General features: G+C 42.2%; 1 protein-coding gene across 2 annotated transcripts in view; it reads left to right on the top strand.

Moving 5' to 3' along the window:
- Positions 1-27,007, top strand: part of LOC115780961 (plasma membrane calcium-transporting ATPase 1-like) — a 126,865-nt gene that overhangs the window by 62,364 nt on the left and 37,494 nt on the right. For both annotated transcript variants that reach the window (XM_030730428.1, XM_030730427.1), the window contains exons 4-8: positions 11,786-11,983; positions 14,437-14,694; positions 15,274-15,399; positions 16,417-16,542; positions 21,765-21,800. In XM_030730428.1, the coding sequence (XP_030586288.1) occupies positions 11,786-11,983; positions 14,437-14,694; positions 15,274-15,399; positions 16,417-16,542; positions 21,765-21,800 (744 nt within the window). The remainder of the gene's footprint in view (positions 1-11,785; positions 11,984-14,436; positions 14,695-15,273; positions 15,400-16,416; positions 16,543-21,764; positions 21,801-27,007) is intronic.

The following is a 27,007-nucleotide window of genomic DNA, read 5'->3' as shown; positions in this document are numbered from 1 at the left end:
TTGGTTAATGTGTATTGATTAATCAAAGCCTGAGTGTGTTTCATGTTGAGACGGCATGCAGCTTCTGATCATAACACACAGCCAGATGTAAAATTTTATAAAAATACACACGCAGGCCTAAAAATAATCCTCTATTTTCAGAAAGTGCCACTGAGCAGCAGCGTTTTCTGTCACTCCTCAGGTGAGACGAAGACAGGACACGATTTTTTTTTTTTATGTGTTTGTATCGTCACTTTTGTAGCAAAGCTTTTCTTCTTCTTCTTCATGCAAAAGCTCTTCAAATAAATCTCCAGGCCTGAGAGCTGAGAGAGTTTCTGACTGTGGCATCAGCTAACGATCAGATGTTCAGTTTCATGTTAATTTTGAAGTGCAAACGACGTGACTGTTGCACAGATGTCTTCCTGTTTATGCTGCGTACAAATCTCGGTCTCATTTAGGAGCCAACAAAGGCAAAATGCAGTTTACGATGATGTCAGGCAGCTGGAGAAGCTGGAGCCAGAGAAGAACTCCTGGTGATGACTGATGAATGACTTAAACAGTTAATTTAACATCAAAATGGCATGCTGATTATTTAACTGCTTGTCAAGAGCTGCGATTGGTTGATTTGCGCTGCAGTGAATCATTCATGTCTCTTGAAGACTTTTCAATAGCGGGTCTGAAAGGTCTGCCACTCCCAGTCGTCTTTTTTTCCTTTTCAACACGCAGGGTTGCAGTTGTGAACTGGGGGAGGATTTAAGCTAACAAAGTAGTTTTAAATGCCCAAACTTAAGCACTGAGTGAAAGTCCAGCATCTTAATGTGGGCTCTGTGGGTCCTACGACAAAGTGACCGTGCACCTGTGCGTGGTGTGCCTCCATCGATGTACCTGCGGTGTAGATTAAATGCAGAAGCATCTGCTGTGTGCGTGTAAGCACCATATAGTGAAGTCAGGGTGTGAGTGTGTTAGCTTATTTAACAGAAATCAGTGCATTCTTCCTGAGACTTTTGGCCATTTTATAAACAAATGAATGAATTGGCATATCGCTTCTCCTCCACCGCGCCCAAAAATGAAACCAAAAATGAAATAAAACTCAGCCACATAAATCAGGTAAATAAAGTAAATAAAATAATTTGATTTTATTTTCCCTCTTTGGCTGTTTTGGCCACAAAACTTTAACTTATCTGAACCACTGATTCCTGGGAGGATAACTTAGAAGCTAAAAATGTTTGTTGGGTGCGTTTTTTTCCTGTGCTGACCTTAATCACTTCCTGTTTCCTTAACCATCCACGTAGACATCAACACATTCAGAAGCCCTGCTCTGAGGGGGGGGGGGGGTGCAAGTGGATCCAAAGCATGCTGGGAGAATGGCCCATCACAGCCACAGCATGACAAGTTTCATTTGTGCAACTCCATATCACACGTAAAGATTCAAAGGGCTGCACGGGCATAAGAACATATTTAGGAGCGTGCACATGCTCTTAATCTACCAGAACATAATGGTTATTAAAAAATGGACTTAATATTTTATTTAGCATGATTCAAATAAGTGACTGAGCTTCTGATGACATCAGGAAAGTGTTTAGAGGACAACTGTGAGGGTCATTTCTCCGTAGATTTATGTGGGACAAGAAGTTGTTTATCATACGCAGGAGCCGTCCCCTGGTGGTCATTTAAAAAAAAGAAATGCAGCTTTAAGGCGCTTCCACTTTGACGTCGCTTGTCAGACCCTAAACTACTGCCATCTTTTTAACCCTAAACGCATAAACGGGAAAAGCTGCACCCCCAGTTTTTCTCTGTGGGGAGGGTCAGCTTGATTGTGGAGGATGAAGAGTGCAACTTCAGATGTGAAGCTGCAGAAATGTCACATGACCCAAGACCATTTAACCAGCCATGGCTGAACTCTGAGCTTTATGTAAATGAATACACACACACACACACACACACACAGTGTACAGTAGTCATGTATGTAGGTTAAGAGGTTTCTCAGCCTGCTGGTGTGTCAGATCTTTCTGAGCTCTTTGGTGAGAGAAGTCAGCAACCAATCTGAGATTCAGTTTCTAGCTGCATGACCTGAGTCCTATTCACTGACTGACACACACACACACACACACACACACACACACACACACACACACACACACACACACACACACACACACACACACACACAGCCTCAGGACATCCATGTCTTTGCCAAGTGAAGCTGAATGCTCCTCTAAGCGATCAGCAAGAGGAAGAATGACACAAAGACATTAAATGTTCCTTCTTTCGTTGTTTCTTTCTTTCTTGCTGAGATGTACAACTTTAAATACACTGCGAGTCATTTTGCTGTGTACGTGGTCTCTGTTTTTGTTCAAAGAGAATAAGCCTGAGGACCTAATGAAGCTCAGCCTTGCGTCATTCTGCAGCAGAGGATGTGAGTCTGTGTTAAAGAGAAGTCTATCTCCTGTAGCCTCGAGTCTCCTGATACTGATGATAGGACACTGGTCATCATTCTCCACCCTCTGGCGTAGCCTCTGTATGAAACACTTCTGTTTAACTAGTTTTCCTTTTTTTGACTTTTTCTGTCATGCATTAAAATTTATTGCTATTATTATTACAATAAAAAAGATTGTGGAGTTCATTTGGGCAGACATTAAATCAAGCTATTGCCCTCAGGGGTATGCTGAAGTGCCAAGAAAACTGCAGTTCCTCCAGTGGCCACTTGATGCCGGCTTTAAATTATTATATTAAAAATTTGAATTATTAGGGGTGTTGCAGCTTTAAGGGACTGGTGGGTCCATTTCTTCTCTTATAACAAAATTACATTTTCCTTTAACTTTGCCAGCCAAAATTAGACCCTGTTTACTGGCATTAGATTCACCTTGTTTACCAAAATGGTTAGCCAGTGCTAGCATTAGCTGCTAGAAACGCCCCGGATAAAGAGGAGATGCTTCCACACTGGTGGACTACATGCGAGCGATTAACATCTGGTCATGCTCTGTGGCATGTACAGTATTAAAATGCTGAGCAGATAAAATTTGATTTTATTTCAAGAGAACAAGAGTTAGATAAAAAAAAAAAAACATCTCTGCTGGCTAGTGTTTCCAGAGAAACATATCGTTTAACATCTGTGGGAAAGACACCAGTAAATTGGGTCTAAAACTAAGAAACAGTGACCAACAGTACTGTTTTCTCAATCCTTTAAAATGTACTTATATCGCCCCATAATTACAAAGATCCTTCTCTAAATTATTTCAGTAAAAAGGGACCCTCACATGTGAGTGTTGGTGGTCTTCCTCAGATGATGGAAAATGTAAAAATGCAGGATAAAAGAAAGCAAGACTAGACAAATTACATGGAGAGGGATATTATAGGAGGGATGCAGTGAATAAACACCTCATTACAAAGATGAATGCAGATTTAAGAGTTCAGTCATGCAAAAACTGCAGGATCTGGCTTAGCGAGATGTGGGGGAACAGCGATACACTCAGGTCAGTCGTCCTTTGCCACACATGCACTCCCTTTGTTTATTATGGAGACCAAGACAACAGCACAGACTCAAAGACTTCATCCTGATCTCAAAAAGATTTTTGTGCTGTAGGAGGCATTTTAATGGCATGGTTACCAGGAAAATTCCCACATTATGGACCGTTACAGCACGGAAAGACAGCAGTGTAATGATAAGTTACTTTACAGTGTGTTCATAAAGGGGACCTGACCAGCTGGGAGGACACCCTCTGTCTGCGTTAACAAACACGCACAGATGAAGGATGATGACAAACAGGATGAAGACTCGGCCTATTTGTTATTTATAACTCTGTGCTGGGTTAGGCTCGCATTTACCTTTTCATATGTAATGGAACAAGAACCATGAGACTGGACTTCATGAAAGAGGGTTGAATTGAAAGCTACCGTCTTCTATTTTCTGAAACTGTTTGTCACTTGTGGATAATTGCAGCCTCAGCCCAGCCCCTTCCTCTCAGTGGTTCACCAGTGACCTGGTGGAATTTAAGAGGTTAATCACTCTTTAATGAGATGGTTCCCAATTTAAGCCCATGACATAATTTTGGTCACTGTTCATAATGTCAGGTCACATCATTGCAGCATGCATATTAAAACAGGCCGTTTAAACTGACTAGAATATGTTTAACTAGCAGTCGTGAATTTTTGCAAACTTTTATGAGCGATCAGAGGCAGCAGTCGTGGAAAAAAGATGTTCAAGACCCCAAAGTCCAAATTGACAGTTTTAATATTTATTTATTATTTAAAAGCACAAAAACACAGCAGGGTGTCGGTTAAACCATCATTGGTACTGAAACTCATGCACTTCCCTTTTTTGTTTTTGCATTTGACTAAAGGTTACAGATCCTCAAAAAAAAAAATGTCATTTCTGTTTCATTCATTGTTAAATTTTTGTCACCCGCTGACATGCCCTGCAGCTCGCTGTGCCACTTCTGCATGAACTCTCTGTTCAACAGTTTGTCTTATCACTATTTAATGATAACATATTTTTGTGTGAGCGAGAGATGAAACGAGCAGAGCTCTTTGCAGAAAAAAAGCCTCGTACCTCGTGTTGGATTTTGTTACTTTAAACCTGTTTCTGTTCTCAGCTTAAGGGTTTTAAAGAAAATTTCATCAGAGCATCTTTGATTCTGAAACGCAAACCAAGAAATAGTCGTGCAGTTTCCAAATACAAACGGTAATGTGTAGGAGAACTGCGCTCACACAGCTTAAACAGCACTGCGCTGGATGGGTTTGGACCATTTCTGTAATACAAAATATTTACTTTATTAATATTTTACTGTTTTTTTGTTTGTTTGTTTTTTGGATCCACATCTGAGTATACAAGGGTGCACCTGACTTCATTTGTCTTAGTGACTTAAATTACGTCATCAGAGGTGAATGCCAGGCTCCACGCAGACCTCTGCATGCCTGCAGATTTTTTTTTCTTTTTTGTATTTTAGTTAAAGAGACAATGAATTATCAACACTAATTGTTTCTACCCGAGTACCACACATCATTGTGATAGATGAAACATTCACTGAAAAATGAATTTTAAAATTTTGACAATGATGAGAGAGGATTTATTTATTTATTTATTTATTTTTGGAAATTTTGGTGACCTTGACCTTTTGACCTTGAAAATGAAAGCATCTGAAGCATAGCCTCCCTCCATCCATCAGTGGGTGTGGTACCTATCAGTACTGGGTGTTGGTACTTGGTTTGTTCGGTACAGCTGTGTGACTTTAGCGTGATGTGTTTTTGTCGGTCCAGCTGTGGGATGCTGGTGAAAAGGGGGGGGGGGGGGGGGGGGGGGACACTGCAGGTGTGGATCCACAGTGAGGATGAAGGGAACAGGAAGCAGTTGTGGCAGCACGGAGAACAGAGAAAGAATAAACAGTCCTCGGTGTCTGTAGTGGTGTGTTTTTGCAGAGGAGCATGAATGAATGAAAGTGAAAACTGTGTGCGGTAACAGATAAATCTGCGTGGTGGCTGATAAAACTGTGGTTTGGAAGAGTTCTCGTTTTGGACCGATTTGCAGCCCATTTCTGCTGGAAGCTGAAATTGCTAAACATCTGTGACTGGCAAGTGTGCGACGGGCTGCTCTTCTGTTACTGGAACGTCATCTTAGAGCTTTAATCTGCATCTCCACGGGGACGCTTACTAACAGAGAGCCGATGCCAGGCGCTAGATGAAACATGACTTCACAATCACAGCATTAAATGGGGGGGGGGGGGGGGGGGGGGGGGGGGGGGCAGACTCCTATCGTTCAGACAGACAGTAAAGGTGCTCCGTGATTCAACTCTCCTTTATCTTAACGTGACGACAGCTTTCAGCAGCTATCGCTGGCCTCGGTATGATCAAACTAGACTCTGAGCTGAACCGCAGTGTGATGAAACATGTCTAATGGAGACTGTGACAGAAAGTGTATTTTTAAAATATCTGAGCATGTCACAGCTCATCGTGGAGATGTTTGCTCCTCAGCTCTGAACCGCGGATATTTTCAGACATGTTAGGAAGTTAGACGCTGCATCAGAATTACTGCATGTTAACTTACCACAAAGTGTGGCAGCGTGGGCTAATTTTCATTTCTTGGTTCTTACTCTAGTAGAAATACAGAGGTAGAATTAATATAGTAGATCTGCTTTAACATTTAAAAATAACAATTCTATTATTAACATGAAGGGATGATGCAAGATTCTTACATACACAAATATTTTAGCATAACAGTTGAAATCTATTACATAGATGTACTTTAAGCAAACTATTTTATTTATACTGGGGTGGCTGTAGCTCAGTAGGTAGAGCAGGTCACCTACTGATCGGAAGGTCAGGGGTTCGATTCCTGGCTACTCCAGGCTACATGCCAATGTATCCTTGGGCAAGATACTTAACCCCAAGTTGCTCTCCGACCGTTCCGTCGGAGTATGAATGTGTGTGAATGTTATATAATTAAAAAAGCACTTAGCTTAGTTAACATGGAAGTGCTTGTATGAATGGGTGTGCATGGGTAAATGTAAAAAACGTGTTGTATAAGCGCTTTGAGTGCTCTGACTGAGTAGAAAAGCGCTATATAAGAACTAGTCCATTTACCATTTACATAGCGCCAAATCACAACAAACAGTCACCTCAAGGCGCTTTGTATTGTGGGTAAAGACCCTACAATAATACAGAGAAAACCCAACAGTCAAAACCCCCTATGAGCAAACATTTGGTGACAGCGGGAAGGAAAAACTCCCTTTTAACAGGAAGAAACCTCCAGCAGAACCAGGCTCAGGGAGGGGGGGTCAGGTGAGGGTAGGGGGACAGGACAAAAGACATGCTGAGAGACAGAGATTAATATTAACTGATGATTAAATGCAAAGTGGAGTATAAACAGAGTAAAAAGAGGTGAATTAAAAGAAACACTCATCATCATGGGAACCCCCCCAGCAGCCTAGGACTATAGCAGCATAACTAAGGGGGGGTTCAGGGTCACCTGATCCAACCCTAACTATAAGCTTATCATAAAGGAAAGTTTTAAGCCTAATCTTAAAATAATGGAGGAATTATATCTTGAACTTAGTTTCAGCGCTTTCAGAAAGACTTCTACTGTAATAAAACTTTGGTGTGTTTGGAACCAGATCCGCATTTTATTTAACTTCTCGCCTCATGTTGAGCGAGGAGAGCAAAGATTCGCCTTGTGTCACTCAAGCAAACACAGTCACTCGTGTGAAACTGACAACGATTCCTCTGTAGCAGCCAATGGGAGGAGGAGGAGGAGTAATGTCATAGTTATATTATAATTTCCATGTGAGTGAGTCTGCGAGGGTCCTCTTGAGTCCTACAGTGAGGATAAGACTCCATGCAAAGACACAGCGCTGCAGTGCCTCACCTCCCCATGGGCACGGGTACCCGTGGGAATGACTCCTCCTCTGTGGTTTCTTCTGCAGAGTTGAATCACGCAGCTCCAGCTGCCCACACATGGTGACAATGAGCTTGTTGTCCATTCCTGATCGTCAGCAGTCTGTGGGATCGGCAGTCTCTGCTTTTTTTTTTTTGAGACTCGGGGTGAAAGTGTAATATTTTTATCTTGCACACACATCTCCCCCGGTGTGTGTGTGTGTGTGTGTGTGTGTGTGTGCCAGTTTGTGTCTTTGTATAGGTATAGGACCACCGTACTTTATCTTATTTAATCTCATTTCACCTCTTCTCTCTCCACCTCCTCACATCTCATTGATCACACTGGACTTATTTAATCTCAGCTCGTCTCTTCCTTTCTCACGCCGTGTCCTTTTTCCTCGTTTTATTTCATCTAACCTTATATCATCACACCTTCCACACCTCATCTCTTCTTCCCTCACCTCATTTGCCCTCCTCTCGTCTCTCCACATCACCACATCTAATCTTTCACCTTATCTCAGTCACCTTTTACGTGGAATATTTCTGCCACTGAAGCTTTCCAATTAAGATCAGATGGGATGAAACTAGCACATCTGTGTGTGCTGTGTGAAGGCAAACCCTCAAAATGGCAGAAGCTAGTATCTCATAGTTTCACCTCATTACTGCATCCAAAGAAGAGTGTGACAGACGGGGGAGGAGGAGCAGAGGAACTCTTCCTTCGGTCTGTCTGGACGGCATCATCGGAGAGAGCGAGAATAAGAGGCCGTTATTAAAACACGTGAGGACAGAAACATGGCTGAGCTCGTGTTCACGCTGACTTGGAGCCCGTCTTCATGAGAAAGCTTGGCAGTGCGCTCTGTTAACATTCAGATCACGTTCCACTGCACACCTCCCGATTTCACTAAGAATCCCCAGCAGCCATGTTGGTGCCCGCACGACCATGCGGAGGAAGTCTTTGATTATCAGATTTTAGTGGATAAATGCATCATTAAGAAAGTGGCTAAACTATTTTTCATTCAGTCGTATGTGTGCGCTCTCAGAAGTCTCAGCAAAGACCTGTTCAAGTTAACAAGGTCATGAAGTAAAGAGCTCAGCGTTGAAAGTCTTCTGCTGATTGAAAGTCGATATGGAAACAAGCTGCTGATTGCCGATTGTTAATTAACAAACTGCAAGTGGTGTCTTTAAAATCTAATTTGCACCCAGTTTTAATAAAAGCAATGAGTTAGAAGCTCTGAAGCTGGATTGAAGCCCCCGTCCCCCGTCCCTTTTTCTCAGCATCCGGGTCGACTGGGAAATCTTTTTGTTTCTACCGTCTTTATATGGAGAATGAATGAGCAGCTAGATACGAGCCACAGCTCTGGAATCAATAACTCAGAGATATTGTTTGTTCTTCAGTGAGCAGAGGTTTGGGATCAATCTCTCTGCAGAGGGACAAGAGGAGAAACATCGCCATTTTTCAATTCAGTGAACTTATCGATTAGTTGAAGAAATCTGGTGACTGATATTAACAGAAATTTGATCTCCCACAGCAGTGGCAGATGTTACCTACAAGTTCTAATGGTGTTTTTGAGGCAAGTATTTTTAATCTAATGTAAAGGCAATAAAGTTAACTAGGACTTAAAATCACAGCCGCAGCTACCAGAGGATGTTCCAAGACCATGTTTGAGGGGTTATGAAATATTCTTTTTATAAAACATTTCCACAGTGCTGCTGACACCAGTGGAAAAATACATTCTCACTGCAACATTTAAACCATTTCAGGCTTTTTTGTTCCTATAAAGGGAAAAGTTCACAAAGGTAGAATCTTTTGAGTAATGAAAGGATGTGTTGGGGTAACGAATTATGAATATATTTTGTAAAGATGTTGCTTTGTATCTGATGGTTGGTTGCAAGTGGAAGCTTCGGGCTACGGTTTCCTAAGTAACCCTGTGATGTCATTGCATTCAGTGGTCTCACGTCACCAAGTTGCTGCTTCCTGTGTGGACACCTCCTTAAACTCTCGGTTAGTTTGTCGTTGAATTTGGCGTCCTTGTTCGCGGTCCTCAGCTGATGAACCTTGTCGGTCTTTTGCGTCAGATCGGCACGTCAGCTTTGGTGATTATGCTGATAGTATTTTGTGTATTCCCAGGAATTAATTGTGTCAATTTAGGGTTTAAGCCAAAATGTCAAATTAGATTTTTCTGTGTGGTCTTTGCATGTTCTCCCTGTGCCTGCGTGGGCTCTCTGTGTTTACCTGGCTTCCTCCCACAGTCCAAAGGCATCCACATCTAGTTAATTGGGGGTTCTAAATTGGCCACAAGTGTATTTCTGTCTCTCTGTGTTAGACCTGCAGTTGACTGGCAGCCTCTTCACGGTGTACCCCGCCTCTCACCCAAAGTCAGCTGGGATAGGCTCCAACTTTAGTTTATGGCTTTGATATACCTTAAACTTTGACTGCTGTGGCATTTTTTTTTCCCCTTCATTTTCATTTCAAATGAGATGTTTAATGGGCGGGTTCATTAGCTTCCTGTGAGCAACTCATCCAGATTTTGGCCGGTGTGATCGGGTGGTGCTGTGTTGACGTGGAGCAGATTGGCTCTGGTGGAGCAGCAGATTGCGTGTTCAGCAGGAGGGGAGCGCGGGTCAGTTCAGGCTGCCTTGGTTTCATCACAGACTCAAACACACGCTGGATTCCCCTGACCCGGCGACTGGGATCCACAAAAGGGGCCACAGGATAAACCTGAAGGTTTAAAGTTACATTTATTTTGAGCTGATTTCCTCTAATATTGAGCTTTCTTTCCTGTCATGTTCAGCTCATCACCCTCTCAAAGTTAATTACATCTTTTCTCTTCAGTTGAACTAATTGCAGCCAGTAGACGCTTGTAACTTGGGCTGAAGGGTTGTTCAGGTGCGGCTACACCCAGAGATCATCACCAAAACTTATAAAGCAGCACACACACCCCCTCACAGCTGCTTATAATTCACTCCTGGTCAGGGGATTTATTTTTCCAATCTGTGACGCTGAACCTGAATGCACCATATTTGTGACCTTTAGGTCATTCTGTGTGGAGGAAATGATGAGTGCAGCATTACAGAAACTTTCTGGGTGGAACAGATCTGAGTTGGTGAATTGTCCAAATGAGTACAGTGTATGGAAATGCTGCAGTCTGCTGATTTTGACTTTCCATCACCAAACTGCATCTGCTGCACCGACTATTGAGTCGGCACACCCCTGTGGTGAGTTAACCAATAAAGTTTGAAGACAGGAGTTGGCCTTTGAGGTTTGACCCTTAGACACTGCTGCTGTTAGCACTGCTGATAAGCCCTGGTGGAAAAAGCTCGTCTTGCAGAACAAGATTGTCATAGTTATATTTATAATGCACTGAATTATTTAGGGACGGTGAACTTTAGTGCTATAAACAGCATTGCTCCAGTGACATACTGACACTGCAACACACCCCACCCCGACCGCAACACGCTTTCAAGAGCCTCTCATAGCACAGCCACTCTTCCACCTACAGCACAGGTACACACACACACACACACACACAGCGCCGCTCTCAGAAAAGCAGAAGTGTATTGAGCGAGACTTCCTGTTTGAGTCTGTTGGTCTGTGGCCACTAAGGGTGTGTGGACAAGGTACAACAACTAAAAGCTAAATATGAACAATAATTTTAGTTAACAGAAATTTAAGTTAAATTGTGTTTTTCATTTTTATGTCTTTGTCAGTTTGGCCAAATCTATGAACACACCCAGCCTGAGGAGGCTTTGGTGCAGATGTTTATTGAGAGTGGGATGTCTTCGAGACTGTGAGTGAAGTGTTTGTATTGTAACAGCTGCTGTTAAATCTGAGCCTGATAAATGCTATCTGCAAAATCAAAACTGAAATTAATAAAAAAATAAATAAACAGGGTTCGAAACAAACAAAAGACTAAAGTAAATTACAATAAAGATTAAAAATGAAAGTTAAATACTGTGTTAACTCTGCTTAGCAGTCTATTTCAGGGACCTTGGAGAGCTCGCCACAGCTCCTCTGTGGATTTGGTGTGTCTTCTGTCTCTGTAATCCAAGAGTGACTTCATGGCATTGAGATCAGGGCTCTCTGTGGGCTGAACCATCTGTTGCAGGCCTCCTGGTTGTTCATGACTCTGCCCGTGTGTTTGGGCTCGAATAATCTGACATTCCTCGTAGCTTCCATCCACATGCCAAAACTGTGTGTGTGTGTGTGTGTGTGTGTGTGTGTGTGTGTGCGTGTGTGTGTGTGTGTGTGTGTGTGTGTGTGTGTGTGTGTGTGTGTGCGCGTGTGTGCGATATCTGATCATCAGGGTGGTGTCACATGTGCAGCATTATTCAGCAGGCCTTGGATTTTTTATTTACCCTCATCTTTCAGAGGTACTTTTACTGTTTATAAAGACTGGTATTGTTGACGTGAATATTCATGACTTTTCGGTTGTGTCTGCAGGTCTGTCTGGTAACCCTGTCGATTTGGAGAAACGTCACACGGCATTTGGAAAGAACTTTATCCCCCCAAAGAAGGCCAAGACGTTCCTGCAGCTGGTGTGGGAAGCTCTGCAGGATGTCACGCTCATTATTCTGGAAATTGCTGCAATCATCTCACTGGGCCTGTCCTTCTACCATCCACCAGGGGGTGACAGTGAAGGTCGGTATAGACTATATTGTGCAAAAGATGGCTGTAGCCACTGTGTCCTCACCCATTGCTTTCTGTACATTGAAGACTCAACTTTAGCATTTTAGCTGCTGCCTGCAGGTGGGGTTTTTTGGAGCCAAAAGTGAAACATATATGTAGAGGGTGGAGTGCTAAGTTATCAAGTCATTACAGCAAGCTGCATAAATAGACATAACAAAGAAGGTTCACATCGCAGTTTTAACTAAGTCAGATTGGTTAAGAAGTCAGAGATAAACCGAACAGAAACAGTGAAGCTGTGAGCCAAAGAAAGTGGAACCAAGTTTGGATGCCTTCCAGGAGGAGAGAGCATCGATTCTGGGAGGAAACCAGCTTTTATTTAGACTCCCAAGGAGGGGAAATCATTTCCTTTGTGAGGTGGAAGGCAACATGGAGTAAAGACCTGAAAAAGGCAGTTCCAACAAGCAATACTGACAGGCCTCATACAGCTACAGGTGTACAGGTGCTGTGTACAGATGCAGATACACATTAATTAGTGCCACTCTAATAAAAATGTCATGCAGCAAAAACTGAAGCACAAACTTCTTGGGTGGGCTGTACCACACAGCAGAAGAAATCATTTTTTGTGAGATAATTTAATTTAAAAATAAAAATACAAGCTTGGTTTAGGGGTTCAGTTAGTGGACTCTGCTACAGCTCTCTGCATATACGCCTCTGTAAATTAAAGCAGCCATGCTCCCAACTTTAAGATTTAATCAAATTCAAACAGGTGAGTTATTTAAAAAAACACCACAAAGAGTAGCATATACATAATCTTATATTTATTTTATCCCTGGAGCCGGCCTCAAGTAGCCAACAGGAAATGCAGCTTGGTGTATTCTTTTACTTTCAATTCATTTTTGTGTAATGCAGTTTAAGAAACATTAAATTTAATAATTGTTTAAGACATTTCCTTTTGTTTATCTGTTCTGTTGTAGTTTACAGAAAAATTGACAATAACATAAACTGAAGTAAATAAATAAAAGCGTTCATGTGCAGATACGTTTCACTTCATGACGACATTGAGACGGTAATTGTGACAAGAACTTCATTAGCTTGCTGAGCCTTAATTGAGTTGACTATGAGAGGTTAAGAACTGCTATTAGGAATTGTCACTTGATGACAATTCAGAGCCTGATAAATGATCTGACTCTGAGCCTTGTGGAAACACTCAACAGTCACGGGCGCCTCTAATCAACTGAGTGAGATTCTGAAAATAACGCTGATGCCTACAACGCAGGGGAAGGCTATAAAAAGAAATCAAAGCACTTCCAGTTTGCAATTTCCTCTGTCTGAAATGTCGTTCAGTAGTGGCGGTTAATGGGAGTGCTGGGAATCGAAACAGGATCTCTGCAGCGGAGCAGCAGCGGGAATGCTCAGCTGACACAGGAGTGATGCTGCACTGTTTCACTGAGCAGGATTCATTCACAATCAGAACCCACATCAGCAGAGCCTCACCCGCTGCCGCATCAGCCAGAGTGTGCGGTCGGCAAAGCAGCATTTGGATCCGAGTAATTCTGGAAACAGCTGCTGTGGACAGATTAAGATAAAATGTTTTTTTTGGCCTCAGTTATCAAAGCTCAGTTTGATTTAAAAAAAAAAAAAAAAAACAGGAGAAGCATCTTTGTGGATTGTGAAGGTGCTTTGCATGCAATGTAGTCTAAAAATATCTGACTGTGAAATATGGATGGATGGATAGTAAAATACATGTAGTTCACCAAAGAAAAAATAAAACATAATTAGACATGGCTCACCAAATGTAGCAAAAATAGCAAGAACAGTATCATATCTTATCCCTTGCTTTATCTTATACCTTGTATTATCTTATCTTGCCTTATGTCTTATGTTAGCTTATCTATCTTCATACCTTTGCCGCGTTCCTGTTACCTCGGGAGTCAGATGTTGGAGCTAGGAGTGATGTCATACCTGAGTAGACCACATTCCAGTAGTAGTAGGTGAAAGTAGCAAGAGCCATCACTAGCAGTACCTGGAGTACCTTTTGTGTGTGTGTGTGCTTAAAAACTCCACATGTTTGTGTGGAGTCTGGTTGTTTCTTTGTGTTATGCTGTGAAAGTGTATTTCAGGTTCTAAAGTTTTGTACCCTTTAGTTTGCTGCAGCTCTTTTAGATTGCAGTGTCGGGGTTGGTGTGGCTTCTCCAACTGGGAAGTTCAAGCTGAGGGGGGGGCATCCCAGCTGAAAATTTAGACTGGGAACTCTGGATTTCAGACTTCCCACTTTAAATGGACAATACACTACTATATGTTAACTTAAACCTTATCATACCTTACAAATTATGTCACCTTACCTGACCTTGACAACTTTGTGCAAAACCTATCAGTGTCTAACTACACTAAGACTTTCAAATGACTTGTTTCAAGGAATTGTGTCCCTTGAGATTCGATTTCAGCATGTCCTCATCTTTTCACAGCATGCGGCGCATCTTCAAGTGGCGCCGAGGACGAGGGCGAGGCCCAGGCTGGCTGGATTGAAGGTGCTGCCATCTTGTTCTCAGTCATCATCGTGGTCCTGGTGACGGCCTTCAACGATTGGTCCAAGGAGAAGCAGTTCCGCGGGCTGCAGAGTCGCATCGAGCAAGAACAAAAGTTCACAGTCATCCGCAAAGGTCAGGTCATCCAGATCCCCGTGGCCGAGATCGTGGTTGGAGACATCGCGCAGATCAAATACGGTATGAAACACAGACATCATTATAAATGGCGTATCCAGACTTATCTGCCATTAATAAGTGGCAGATAAATCTGGAGACATATTCAGGGAGGACAATATGGTACCTGTCCTTTTATCATTTTCTGTTTAATAGTCAAAAAAAGCTCAACCCCCATTTCAGTTTCAGATTTCAGACAAGGATTTATTAGTGAGGTTAAGTTTTCAGAGTGCAGGAGTCCATTTCTTCATGGACTTACTGTGCATGGACAAGGTCATCTTATTGGCAGTACAGAGTATGGCTTATGGGAATGTATGATAAGAAAATGAAAATGAACTAAAATAGGACATCTTTTGGTCTGCAGTGCTGAGCTGTAGATCCAGCACTGGATTGTTTGTGAATCTGTGCAGTGAGCAGACTGAGTTGTAAAGTTTAGTGCAGGTGTTTCATGTAATGTTTGAGTGTCAAGCCTGTATGACCCTTGTGAAGCTGTCTGACAATCTAAAATGTAAATATAAATAAGATTCTGTATAAGATCCTATTCACATCCGATGGCTGATGGGGGGAAAAAGACTCTCTGACCTCTGACCTACCTGCCTGCAGGAGACCTGCTGCCAGCCGATGGTATCCTGATCCAAGGCAACGACCTGAAGATTGACGAGAGCTCTCTGACCGGAGAATCCGACCAGGTTCGCAAGTCAATGGAGAAGGACCCTATGCTGCTGTCCGGTGAGCACCTGTGAAGCGTTTGTTTAATTCTTGTCAGCAGAGACACGAATCATGCATCAAGTGTGCCGTGATTGACTGAACCATCTCAAGAAATGCTGTCCACTATATTTGTTGCCCTGTTTAAGCTTATGAAATAAGAGCTGTCTGATACTTCACCAAGGCTAAAATTTCCCTTCACACCGTGCATGAATTGAATCCCTGCATCCAGAAGGGTTAGGGTCACAGTGGCCATGCAAGACGAGCTGGCTAGATGTTGCTGCTCTTGCCAGTCGAATAGTATTATTTTTATCTCTCACTGAACATTAAAATGATTGATTCTCATATCAATTCGTTAGGTGATGGCCGGTCGATGATCCTCTGGTAACCACAGGTCACTAGGAAAGAGTGTGCATTCCCCGACTGGTCGCTGGGTGAAATCGGTTACAAACAGGGGACTGCTCCAAAAATCTCTTTGATTGCTTTGGTCATTTGTTGTTTGCATTGAGGACACTAACGTGTCTGCACACAGGCCAACTACCTGCCAACAGGTAGTGAAACCTGAAAAAAGTTTAACGGGAACTAGAAGTTCACCTTCAGAGTTAAGGTTGTGCCTTAATGCTGCAGGCCAACACGTTTCAAAGGCACAACTTTTACTTTGAAGGTGAACTTCCAGTTCTGCATTTCTGGTTTACGCCTCACTCTTCAGTTTCACTACCGCTCAGCGGTACTAAACCGTGGATCCCAGGTCACTGACTGTGTGACTGAGGCCGTACTGTAGGTGTTTGTGATGACATTCCACCAAGAGGTAAAATAGTGACACACAGAAAATGGCAAACTAAAACAAAAGAAACAACATGAGTTAAAGCACGGGTCTCTTTAAATATTCAGTGATGCATCTAAAGACAAGATCAGGCAGATAAATAAGTGATTTGACATTGATTTAAAATGAAAACAAATGACAGTAACAATGTGACAGTTTTAAAAAAATAATAAAGAGAGCTTCTTTTTTGACTCGTAGCTTTTTGAATATTTCCTCAGGGACCCATGTGATGGAGGGATCAGGCAGGATGGTGGTGTCAGCTGTCGGCCTCAACTCTCAAACAGGCATCATCTTTACTCTGCTGGGCGCCGGCGAGAACGACGAAGAGAAGAAGGTCAAGAAAAGTAAGACACGAGACAAAGCCTGTCACACACATCTCAAGAAACACAACACATGTTGAAGTGTGGAAGGGTCATACGAGGACAGCAAGTCTGTGAAGTGTTGTGAGGAAAGTTTGGCTAGAACGACTGTCACCGCGTCAGCTTCTGAATATTTCTGAACAGGCTGATCGGAAATATTTGCCCGTTTTTATCAGCTGGTGTTGATTTGAAGTTTCTCCTGTCGTACCAGCCGACTCTGTCAGCAGGTAGAGTTCATCAAGTCTGAGCTGATAACAGCAGAGCTTCTTGAAGGGTCTGACTGTCGTATGTAAGCTTTATTTAACTCCAGTCCGAGCACAAAAACCTTCATTAGTGAATAAATGAGACCAAAGATGAGTGATATTGTGATCACACCTGCTGAGCACAAGTGAAATAAAAGTGAGGTCTCCAAAGGAGCTCCCACAAACTTACCAAAAGTAAGTTATGGCAGTTTTAAAGTAGTGTACACGCCTTGACTGATTCCAAGGAGTTTATAAGGTGGTAGTTAATTTGCATTGCTAACATTATTGACATGTGTATTAATTACCTTAGTTGTAATTAAAGACTGTATGTAAAAGATGGACTAGTGAAACCTTGAGCTGACCCTTTTCACTGTGACCATCTTGGTGTTTAGACACAGGACATGATGTGGGGTGGATCTGATTCAGAAACCAAAGCATACTGCGCTCTCAGAGAGGAGTCGCCCCTTTCTGTACGTTAGAAAAAAAATGAAGGTTTAAGGCTCATCTGTCCTTTTCACTTACATCCATCTTTTATATACAGTCTGTGGTTATAACCAAAGTTAGACTTGAAAGAAATGCATGTGATCATGTATTCTGAGGGATAAATGGCTATCATGTGCATGTTCACTATAGGCATCACTTACTGGTGTCAGTGCTCACATTTTGTTTGGAACTTGCTGGATTGAACTGTAGAACTGAGTTTCATAATGAGTTTCATGTATGTAGCTACTGAATGCATGATTCAAGTGCATACTTCAGGAGTTCATGCTTATCTCACTGGTTTTGTTCAGAAATATGGTAAGTCACTGGATTTTCTATCTCAGTCTTTAATTAATTTTTATTTCACCAAAAAGCCATTTCAAGGCAAGTTGCAGTATCTGAGAGACAATCCCAATGTTCAGATGATTTTCTAGGAGCAAGCACGTCCAAGACCTCCATTTTAAGCAGGAAGAGAACTTCAGTAAAATAAGGCTCAGGGAGGGGCAGCCATCTGCCGTGACCGGCTGGGGGTGAGAGCAAAGAGGAGAAAAATGCAGGGGTGTCAAACATGCAGCCCACAGGCCATATCCAGCCCTTCGTAGGATTCAGTCGGGCCCACTGCGTGGCCCTACAGAGTGTGGAAGCTGTTGAGGAGAAGGGAATAATTCTTTGACTTTTAGGGTAGCTTTGCATGAGTCACAGTTAAATAATTTAGCTTTTACTGGGCATTTGTGCAGCCTCGTAGTTCAAACAAGCTGTTTTGGAGCCTCCTTCTTATTGACTTTCCCTTGTGCAGGTTTGAACGGCAGGTGGGCGGGGCTTCTGTACTCACAGGCAGAGCTGTGTGCCTGAGATGACCATATTAGGGATATCCTCTCTTATTAACATCATACAGATTCAAAGGTAGAAGAAACTGTTTGAAATCCAGCTTTTAGAGCAGCCTTTTGGCTCACAGGGGTTGCTGCCATGTTTAATACAAAAGTCCCCCATTATGTGACATATGGCAGAAAATAATGAATAGCGTAATAGGTTCACTTTCAGTCACGTCAAGCTGTTCATTATCATTTGTAAGTGACGGTTCATTAGGTGGGAGTGTGTGCAGAATGCGTTTCTTTACGCTAAAAGAAAGGGAGCATTTTTTTTTTTTTTTTAGAGGTTATTATGCAATGGTTTGCAATTGGCCACTTGAGATCAAATCAGGCTGCATGTGGCCTGTGAGCTAAAACGAGTTTGACATCCTGATCTAAAATTTCCAAAAATTGCTTCAGTTTTCAGCATTATTCGGTTGTTATTTTCAAGTGTTTGATGGGAATCTTGACAGGCCGTTTTAACTTCTGTTTTCTGTCGTGGGTTTGCAAACAGTCCTTGTTAATATTTCATTAAAGCAACACTTTGAACTGTGATTTCACAGAGACCCTGAAAAGAACAGAGACTCCCTGAATGTAACGAGGGATCTGTTTGATTGGTCGCATGAGCAAACACTCCATCATGGTCTCATTTATTCATGTACTGAGGTGCTGATTGGGCAGTGACATAATGTCGATTAACAGAGCAAAACACTGTTGATTTTTTTTTTAAAGTGTAACCCTTCAAAAGCCAAACATCCAGATGATCCTCATACTACCTCAGAGCAGATTGATGTAAAACAACAGGCTTCTGCAGTCGGTCTCTATTGCTTTTGATTTGCTTGTGATCATGCTAACCCCCTTTTACACATGTATTTTTTTTTTCCTTTAGTTTGTTTTTGTCTTATCATTTTGTTTTAGTGGCTAAAGTTTGAGTTTGTCAGGCATTCATTGTGAACTGGCTGAATGTACCAGCTCAGCGGAGAGAGACGCTCAGGTTTACATTTTGGCCTCCATTTAAAAAAAAAAACAAAAAAAAACACACAGTGCTGACTTCCTAATGAGGAGAACCACAAGACAGATCCACCTAAAAACAAACTGCAACTGAGAAAGAAAAGAGCCTTTACACTCACATCTCACACACAGGCCTTTACATGCATGTTTACATGTTCAGAGCCCTAAATCCTAATCTTAAGACCTGATTCTGATCCTTATCCTGAAACAAAGCACGAGCCCTCATGAACTCTTTGAAGTGAGAAGTGTCGTCACTTTTCAGAACAAGTCTTTGCTTTGATATTTCCAGACTTTTCAAAAAGGGATCTTAACTTAAAAAAAAACATGCCCTTATTTTCCAAATTGGAAGCGAGTCCTCGCAAAGATAGAAACAGACAAACGCAAACACACACACACGCGCGCATGCTGTCATGTGGTTCCTGTGTTCTGGTAACAGCAGACACACAGCAGACTTTACTGTCACACATGGCTGCATCAATCCGTTGTGTAAACACACACACACACACACATTCATGAATTCATGTCAGGTCACACCCATCGGTTATCTTACAGGGATAAAAGCCTTCATAGTTGCAAACACACACACACACACACACACACACATGAAGCAGTTCAGTCTCGATAACAAGCCACCAACTGAATAACAAAAAGCTGTGTGTGTGTGTGTGTGTGTGTGTGTGCGTGCATGCGTGCGTGCTAGTGTTGTTTGGCTTTGACCTTGCCAAAGTTCCTTTCATAATAAAAGCGGAGAGCTCAGTTTTAGTGCAGCAGGAAGTTTAACGTGCATGAGGAGGAAAATGCACCTGATCTGCACCTGTCGCATACTTTAATTTACCTAATCAGTACATGACAGCTCGTTAGGATCAATTACAGAGACAGCGTGAATCGGCCCGCGTGTTTATTATTTCAACAGTGTTTGAGTGAATAAAACGCTTTTAGAGATACAGCAGCCCACTTCAGACAGCCCGGTCTCATCTCTGTGGCATCAATTAGCGCTGTTTAGTCAAAGCCACTGGGGTGGCTCATTCACATGCATGGAGGCGTACGTGCCCTGACACACCGATGTGTGGCAGTAATGAGAGGATTGCCACTTCCGACTCATTATCTTTAGACGAGCTTGATTATTGTTATAAAGATGCATGTTTTATCCCAAACCACGACCTTTTCCTAAACCTAAACATTTTTTAGGGCCTAAATCTAAAAAAGTAGTTTTCATTTGCAAAACCGAATATAACCAACAAATGAATGAAAAATGCAAACAAGTCAGTACCATCCTTCCAACCTCCTAACAAGGAGCTCTAATAGTCTTCCAAAAAGGGGAACATTATCTCTGTGGCCGGCTCTTCGGGGCACCAGCGCCACAGGACACCATGCACATAATGAGGATACACAGGAGGCATCTGAGTAAATGGCATTGGCAGGAAGGGAATGTATTGTTAGTCATGGTAAAAAGAAGAAAAAAAAATCAGACCTCAAGACATCAAAGAAATCAGCAGAGAAAAATAAAATGACAGAGAGGTTATGATACATCACAGAGGAGAGAGGAGCGCCCTGAAAAGCTTCCTGTTAACCTTCACCATCTTCTGACCAATAACATCAGCAGACAGAAAATGTACAACTGGTCATCATTAACTCTCTGAGTGGAGCTAATCACAGCAGCAGCTTTTTGAGGCTGTACTTTGGATTAAATGGAAACAATTAAGATGATTAAGATCAAACATGCGTCCTGAAGTATCTAACATGAAATCTTTGATTCAATTATGTTAAATCATCGATTCTTATTTGCTCCACTTTAAAAGTCAGAAACGTCTGCGCTCCCTCATTAGCAATGAAAAAGGGTCCGAGCTGAACTGGAAACACACAATCGCATCAGCAGGTTTAACGAAATGTTCCCCACAAACATCCTGCAGTGGCTTCAGAAACACTGCATTAACTGAGAACCGCTTTTTTTTTTTTCTCTCTCTGCACTGAGTACAAAGTCTGTGCTGAGACTTTGGGATTTTTCCAGTCCAACTTTTCCAAATTAGATAGTTTAAATATAATCCTGCAGAATCATTTTTGGGCCACAGCAGTTACAACAACAGACCTTAAAGTGAAAGTTTGAAAATGATTCCTGCTAATAGTAGATTGATGAATGAAGAATAAAAACCAGCATGTAGTGTCTTTATTGATGAATAACATGAACAAAACTACAGCAGGTATAATATAATAAGCTGAATTGAACAGTGGTGTGAACCCTGTGAAGAATAAGCGTTTTAAAAGAGGCCACAGTGCGCTGTTACAGGTATATTAGTGATTTCATTTACCTGAAAGGCCTGCTGTCAGACACTTTGAAGGAAAAACACAGTAACGCAGAACATCAGATCATTTTTTTTATCACATTTTCTGACATCTTATTGAATCTCTTTAAAACCTTTGTTTTTTTTGGCCGTTGGTTCTCCGCAGCGGGAAGTTGTGTGTCTCTCTCCTCTGATTCGTCCATTCCTGCCCACGGCACACACACAACACACACACACCTGTGGGTTTCTATCAGTTTGAACTTTGTGTTGTCCCTCAGTTTGATTTGATCTTATTTTTCCTTTGAGCCATCTTATCAGCATTCCGCCCTCTCTCTCTGTCCGAACAGGTAAAAAACAAGGACCCCCCGAAAATCGCAACAAAGGTAACCCCTCCATTCATCCATCTGTCCCTCTTTGTCCCTCCATCCTCCCTGTTACTCACCCACTCCTCACCCTCCACCCAGCGGCAGGAGGGGAGTGTCCAGTCCATCTCTCTCTCTCTCTCTGCTGTATAAAGGGGGACGTTCTCTCGCCTTGCTTTACCTGTCAAAGGGTGCAACTCTCAACCTTCAAGTCTGTATCAGCCAATCACAGCGTCTGAAGTCGCCCTGTAGAGGTTTATCCTCAAAGCCGGACATTTTTTTTTTTTTTTTTGGAAGCACATGATTTATATTTGCTCAAGAAATTATTGTCACCCAAAGAATAATTTAATTTGGGAGAACATATGTGCTCAATAAATGTATTTATGTTTGCTGTCATCCACGTCGGCACGCAGTAAAAACCCGCCTCTTATTTACTCTCTAACCTAGTTGGCTTCATGCCTGAAAGCTGCACAGATAATGGATAAAAAAATAATGTAATTTGGCAAGATTTTTATAAATGCCACATATATTTGTAGTTATGCACTGAAATGATAACTCAAGAAATCAGTTAGTCAGTCAGGTGAAAATGAGCTTGAATTCAAAGGCGCCAAAATTAAAGGAGTTCTGTGTAAAACCCCCAAAACTTTTATTATTAAGACATGCGCGCAGATGCTTGCACTCCGACGAAACAGAACTAAGACATAAGCTAAATGAGTCATTTCTGCTCACTTACAGGATGTTCATGTTAGCTGTTGTCACCCTAGCCAACAGCAGCTTGTACCAAAAATGACGTCGTACCTGCTGGCATGTTTTTGTCGTGACACCTGTCATTAAGGAGAATGCAGAAGCGAGGCCAGCGGGCCTCAGGTGACACGCTTTACCTCACAGCGTTTATAGCCTAAGCTTAATTTGCGGTGCCCTTCTCTAGATTGGCGTTTATTAAAACACGTACGCGAGGTTTCAAATGATGATTAATTTGGTGTTTAATCAGTAAGTCTTTAAATGTCAGGAAACAGACATTCACACTTCTAAAAAATAAATAAATAAATAAATAAACAATAAACTGTAGAAAGTGGTTAGGCTGAGTGAGTACACACACACACACACCAAAGTGCTGCTGAGTGTTAAATGTTATCAGTGTATAACTTATACAGCTATTCAGATCTTTATTAATATTTTCTCCTCAAACTTTAAAATAAAAATATAAAATATAAGTCATGTGCTTGCTGAACATCTTTTTTAACCATCAAAATCTCCATCAAAGTCCATGAGTGAGGGTTACTCCGAGCAAACTGGTCTGACCTCTGAGGCGTCCTTGTTTTAATGGGTTTAATGACTGTGGGTGAGATCGCTGATGACGTCACTGCGGCAACCTCCAAAATCAGCCAAATGCCCTCCATGTCCCGCGTGCTCCAGCACATGGCCAGCTTCCTCTGCAAGCTGTCTCAGCAAACACACACACACACACACACTCTCCCCTCATCCAGACCTCCCATGGTTTGAGCATCTGCTGCAGGCAGAATGCTTCTTCATGTACAGAGAAACACACACACACAGCTTTTGGATGCCTATCACTCTTTTTCACCCGGAAATTACAGCCAGTGCTGCAGTCACAGGCGATCTCCACTGAAAAACACACACTGGACAAAATTTCCGGGAACACCTCTGCTCATTTTTATAGCTTTAAAGCTGTGAATCTGTCTGTCACCACTTCTGCAGCTCACTTCTCTTTTTTTAGCCTCTTTTAGCTCCAGGCTTTGCAGCACTATGTGGATAAGTCCCAGCTCTCCCATCAGCAATGTTTCCAGCCTTCCAGCACCTTATTTTTTCCCACCATAATTTATAAAATGAACTTCCTTTTTTTAGCCAGTATGACCTGAAACTAGCAGTGGAAAGTTTTTACTGAGGTCACAGAGGGTGAAGGCCGAGGGCTGTTTTCTCAACACTTCTAGACAACCAAATGTTTTTTTGCAACCAGAATAGGCACCCCCTACAGGCCATTAAAAAGAATGCAGGTTTAATGCACTTTTCCACTATTTTAAACCGGTCAGCTACTGCCATCTTTTATACTGTCTGTGGTGGTGACACCCCATGCTACAGGTGTCTTGGGAGGTGCAGATGCCCCGGATTGGCTGCCAAATGTGCCTTAGCCTGAAGAGAAAAGCAAAAAACTGATGACCGGTTTGCCTTGGGCACAAAAAGTTTGATAACACATGAATTAAGTAGCCCAACGTCACATCTCAGAATAGAAGCTAAAGATTTAATGTATAATATAGTTTATTTAATAACTGCTTCCTCTTTTTTGCTCCTTAAATCACAAAACTTCCTGCAGATGTTTCACTTGTATCTCTGGGTATTTTCCCATTGAGCAGTTGGAAAACTTTTAATGTGAAACATCTGTGCAGGAAGTGCAGCAATAAAAGAATTATCTGGTGTTTCACCTTTAAAATGCCCCAGTGCTTTTTTTTTAATCACATTTAAACATTTTGTGATGAATGTAACCTTTTCTTGACAGCACTGGAAAAACAAACTCGGCGTAATTTTTTTGTTTTTGTTTTTTTTGTTTAGTTTTTGCTTTTATTGGCTGAAGCGAGGCTTTGGGAGTTGCACCCTTGCAGTATCAGTGGGCTGTGGGCTGTCGTCTGTTCTGTTTGTGTATCCTCAGTTTGTTTTCTTTTTGCCTTTGGACTCCTCTCATTTCTCTGACCGTTGCCTCCTCGCAGGGTGTTGCTCAGGACTTCATGTTGTCTTGTAGCCACTGTTCGACTCTCTTCTCCGTTCCTTTTTTGCCTTGCTGAAGTCTCCTGCAGCCTCCATAGCTCTGTAGCCTCCACTTCCTCCTCCTGTCTCTCTGTCGTGGTTCTGCATCGCTGTTGTTTTTCTTTTCTTTTTTTTTTTTTGGGGTGATCCTTTGAGTTCATCTTCTATTTGTTGACTTGCTTTACTTTTTGATTGTCAGACACCCACTCCCCTCTGCCCGCCGTGCGTTCTCCCATGGTTCAGTGCTGCGCCTGTTTACACTTCTGTGGTTGGTCAGTGGGTCTCAGTCCTGTTCGTGTGAAGCTGTGTCAGTTAGTTCTATGTTGTGGCTTGTCTTCAGAGTGGACCATGTGCATAAGGCTCCACAGCTTCCTGGTTTGACACCGACACCATCCCCACATCCAGAATGTTAAATGTCTTGTTGAGGTCGTGCTGTTGTGAAATTTACTTCCCTTCAGGAAATGATCTGTGTGGGGAGTTTCTCCTTAACAGCCTGATGAAACTCAGAGCAAGGTGGTGGTAGTGAGGTGGTCAGAAAAAAAACACGTTACGGCGACACTCTCTGACTTTGTTCAGCATGTAAATTCTTTTATGTTCCCAAAGCTCAGAATGAGGCGGAGGGAGAAATGCTTTCAGAGACATTGAGCCTCATGCAAGAACTTTTTTATATTCCTATCTTAAATCTCCTGTTAGGTTTGCCACACACTCTCACTGTATCACAGACTAATACCAGGATTCGTGCCCGTCAGTCACCAGAAGGTCAAAATTCATCTGCATAAACAAAAAAAGGAAATACTTCATCTTAGTTGGTTCTGTGCTCACAGACAGAGCTCTGTGCCTGGGATGACCGTGTTAGTGATATCCTCTCACTGTGACATCATACAGAGCTAAGAGTTTAAAAAAACAGCCCTGCTGTTCTGTGAAAAACTAAATATGCTCTTACTGCCTCCATAGGAAAAGCATCCGGTGTATCAGGTGATTAATTAATCACCTCTATAAAAGTTTGGGCAGTTTGCTGGTCTGGAGCATCCAGGTGTGTTTTATCACAGACTCTACAGGCTGACTATGTTAAAGCTCACAACAGTAAAATTAGAAAAAAGAAAAAAAAGTGCAGCCTGTTTTGAAGGAAGACGCTGTATGACGGTGGAGGGTGATGATTTGGACCCGGGCACCGTGCAGTCACCGAGTCGACCGTGACCTCCTCTGTATACCAGAGCACTGAAGGGTCAAATGTGAGGTCATCTGTGTGACGGCTGAAGCTCGGCTCAAACTGGGTCATGCAAAAGAAAAGAATGAAGGTGCTGCAATGACCCAGTCAAAGTCCAGACCTCAACCTGATCGTAGTGCTGCTGCGGGACCTTAGGAGAGCTTCCAGCCTCGATGATGTGAAGCAACAGTTCAAAGAAGAGTGAGACAGTCATGCAGAAAAGGATTGCTCAGGTATTGCTGCTAAAGGTGACTCTAGAAGCTGAATCATTGGGTGTATTTAGTTTTTCACTGGATTGTGAAAACTTTATTCCTCACGTATATTTGACAGAAAATAAGGACAAACCGGGTCGATCCTGTTTAAAAGCATTTAAATCAGTTCTTGCTTGAGGCCCAGTCAGTTTGCTTTAACACAGTTTCATTTGAACTAATTACAGAAGTGATGCAAACCTGGACTGTGAGGTTTTACTCCAGTTCATTAGTATTATTGTTGAGTTATTTTTCAATTATTTTGGTTGCTTCCATTACATTTTTTTTTTAATTAAAATTCTAATCTTGGATAAATCGGATTAAAAATAAAATAATAAATATATAGTATATATAATAAAGCAGTAATTGAAGACTTTAATTAACCCAGGGTAGTCGACCTTGTTACTTTCTGGTCATTTATGTCCATGATTTGTTAGAAATGTTTGTTCCAGATTTGTTGAGATTCCTGACAGCAGTAAATCTGAACAGCTTTCATGATGTTTGAGTAATTCTGCATTAATTTGTTGGCCCAGCAGAGCATTTCCAGTATTAACATAACTGAAGGAAATGAAGGAATTTTCTGATCAAATCATCCAGTCAGTGTTGTGTCAGCTCAGTCGTTCACGAGAACAAACCTCAGCGTATGAGATTAGAGAAGATCTGTTGTGTTTCCGTTCATCACCTCCTCACGTTCCCGTGGTACGGAAATACGACAGACAGCGGGGTGGAGCGAGCGGAGCCGAATTCACTGCGGGATCAAACCGATCACAAAAGCTCCGCATACATTACTGCAGTCCAAACAGGATCACAGCCGATGAAGTGAAATGCAAATACACAGTTTGTTTATGCAAATGAAGAGCAGAGCCATCGAGCGGGACGTGAAGCTAGACGACACGTCAGACTTCAGATCTCAAACTCGGAGCTCTGATGTGAAACAAAGTGTGTGTGTGTGTGTGTGTGCGTGATTGACAGCCCCGTGTTAAATCCTCTCTGTTGTATCTGCTGTTCTCTGT

The sequence above is a fragment of the Archocentrus centrarchus genome, chromosome 5, assembly GCF_007364275.1.
Source record: "Archocentrus centrarchus isolate MPI-CPG fArcCen1 chromosome 5, fArcCen1, whole genome shotgun sequence".
Classification (NCBI taxonomy): domain Eukaryota; kingdom Metazoa; phylum Chordata; class Actinopteri; order Cichliformes; family Cichlidae; genus Archocentrus; species Archocentrus centrarchus.
The sequence above is the reverse complement of the archived record's forward strand: the minus strand, read 5'-3'. Positions and strand labels throughout refer to the sequence as shown.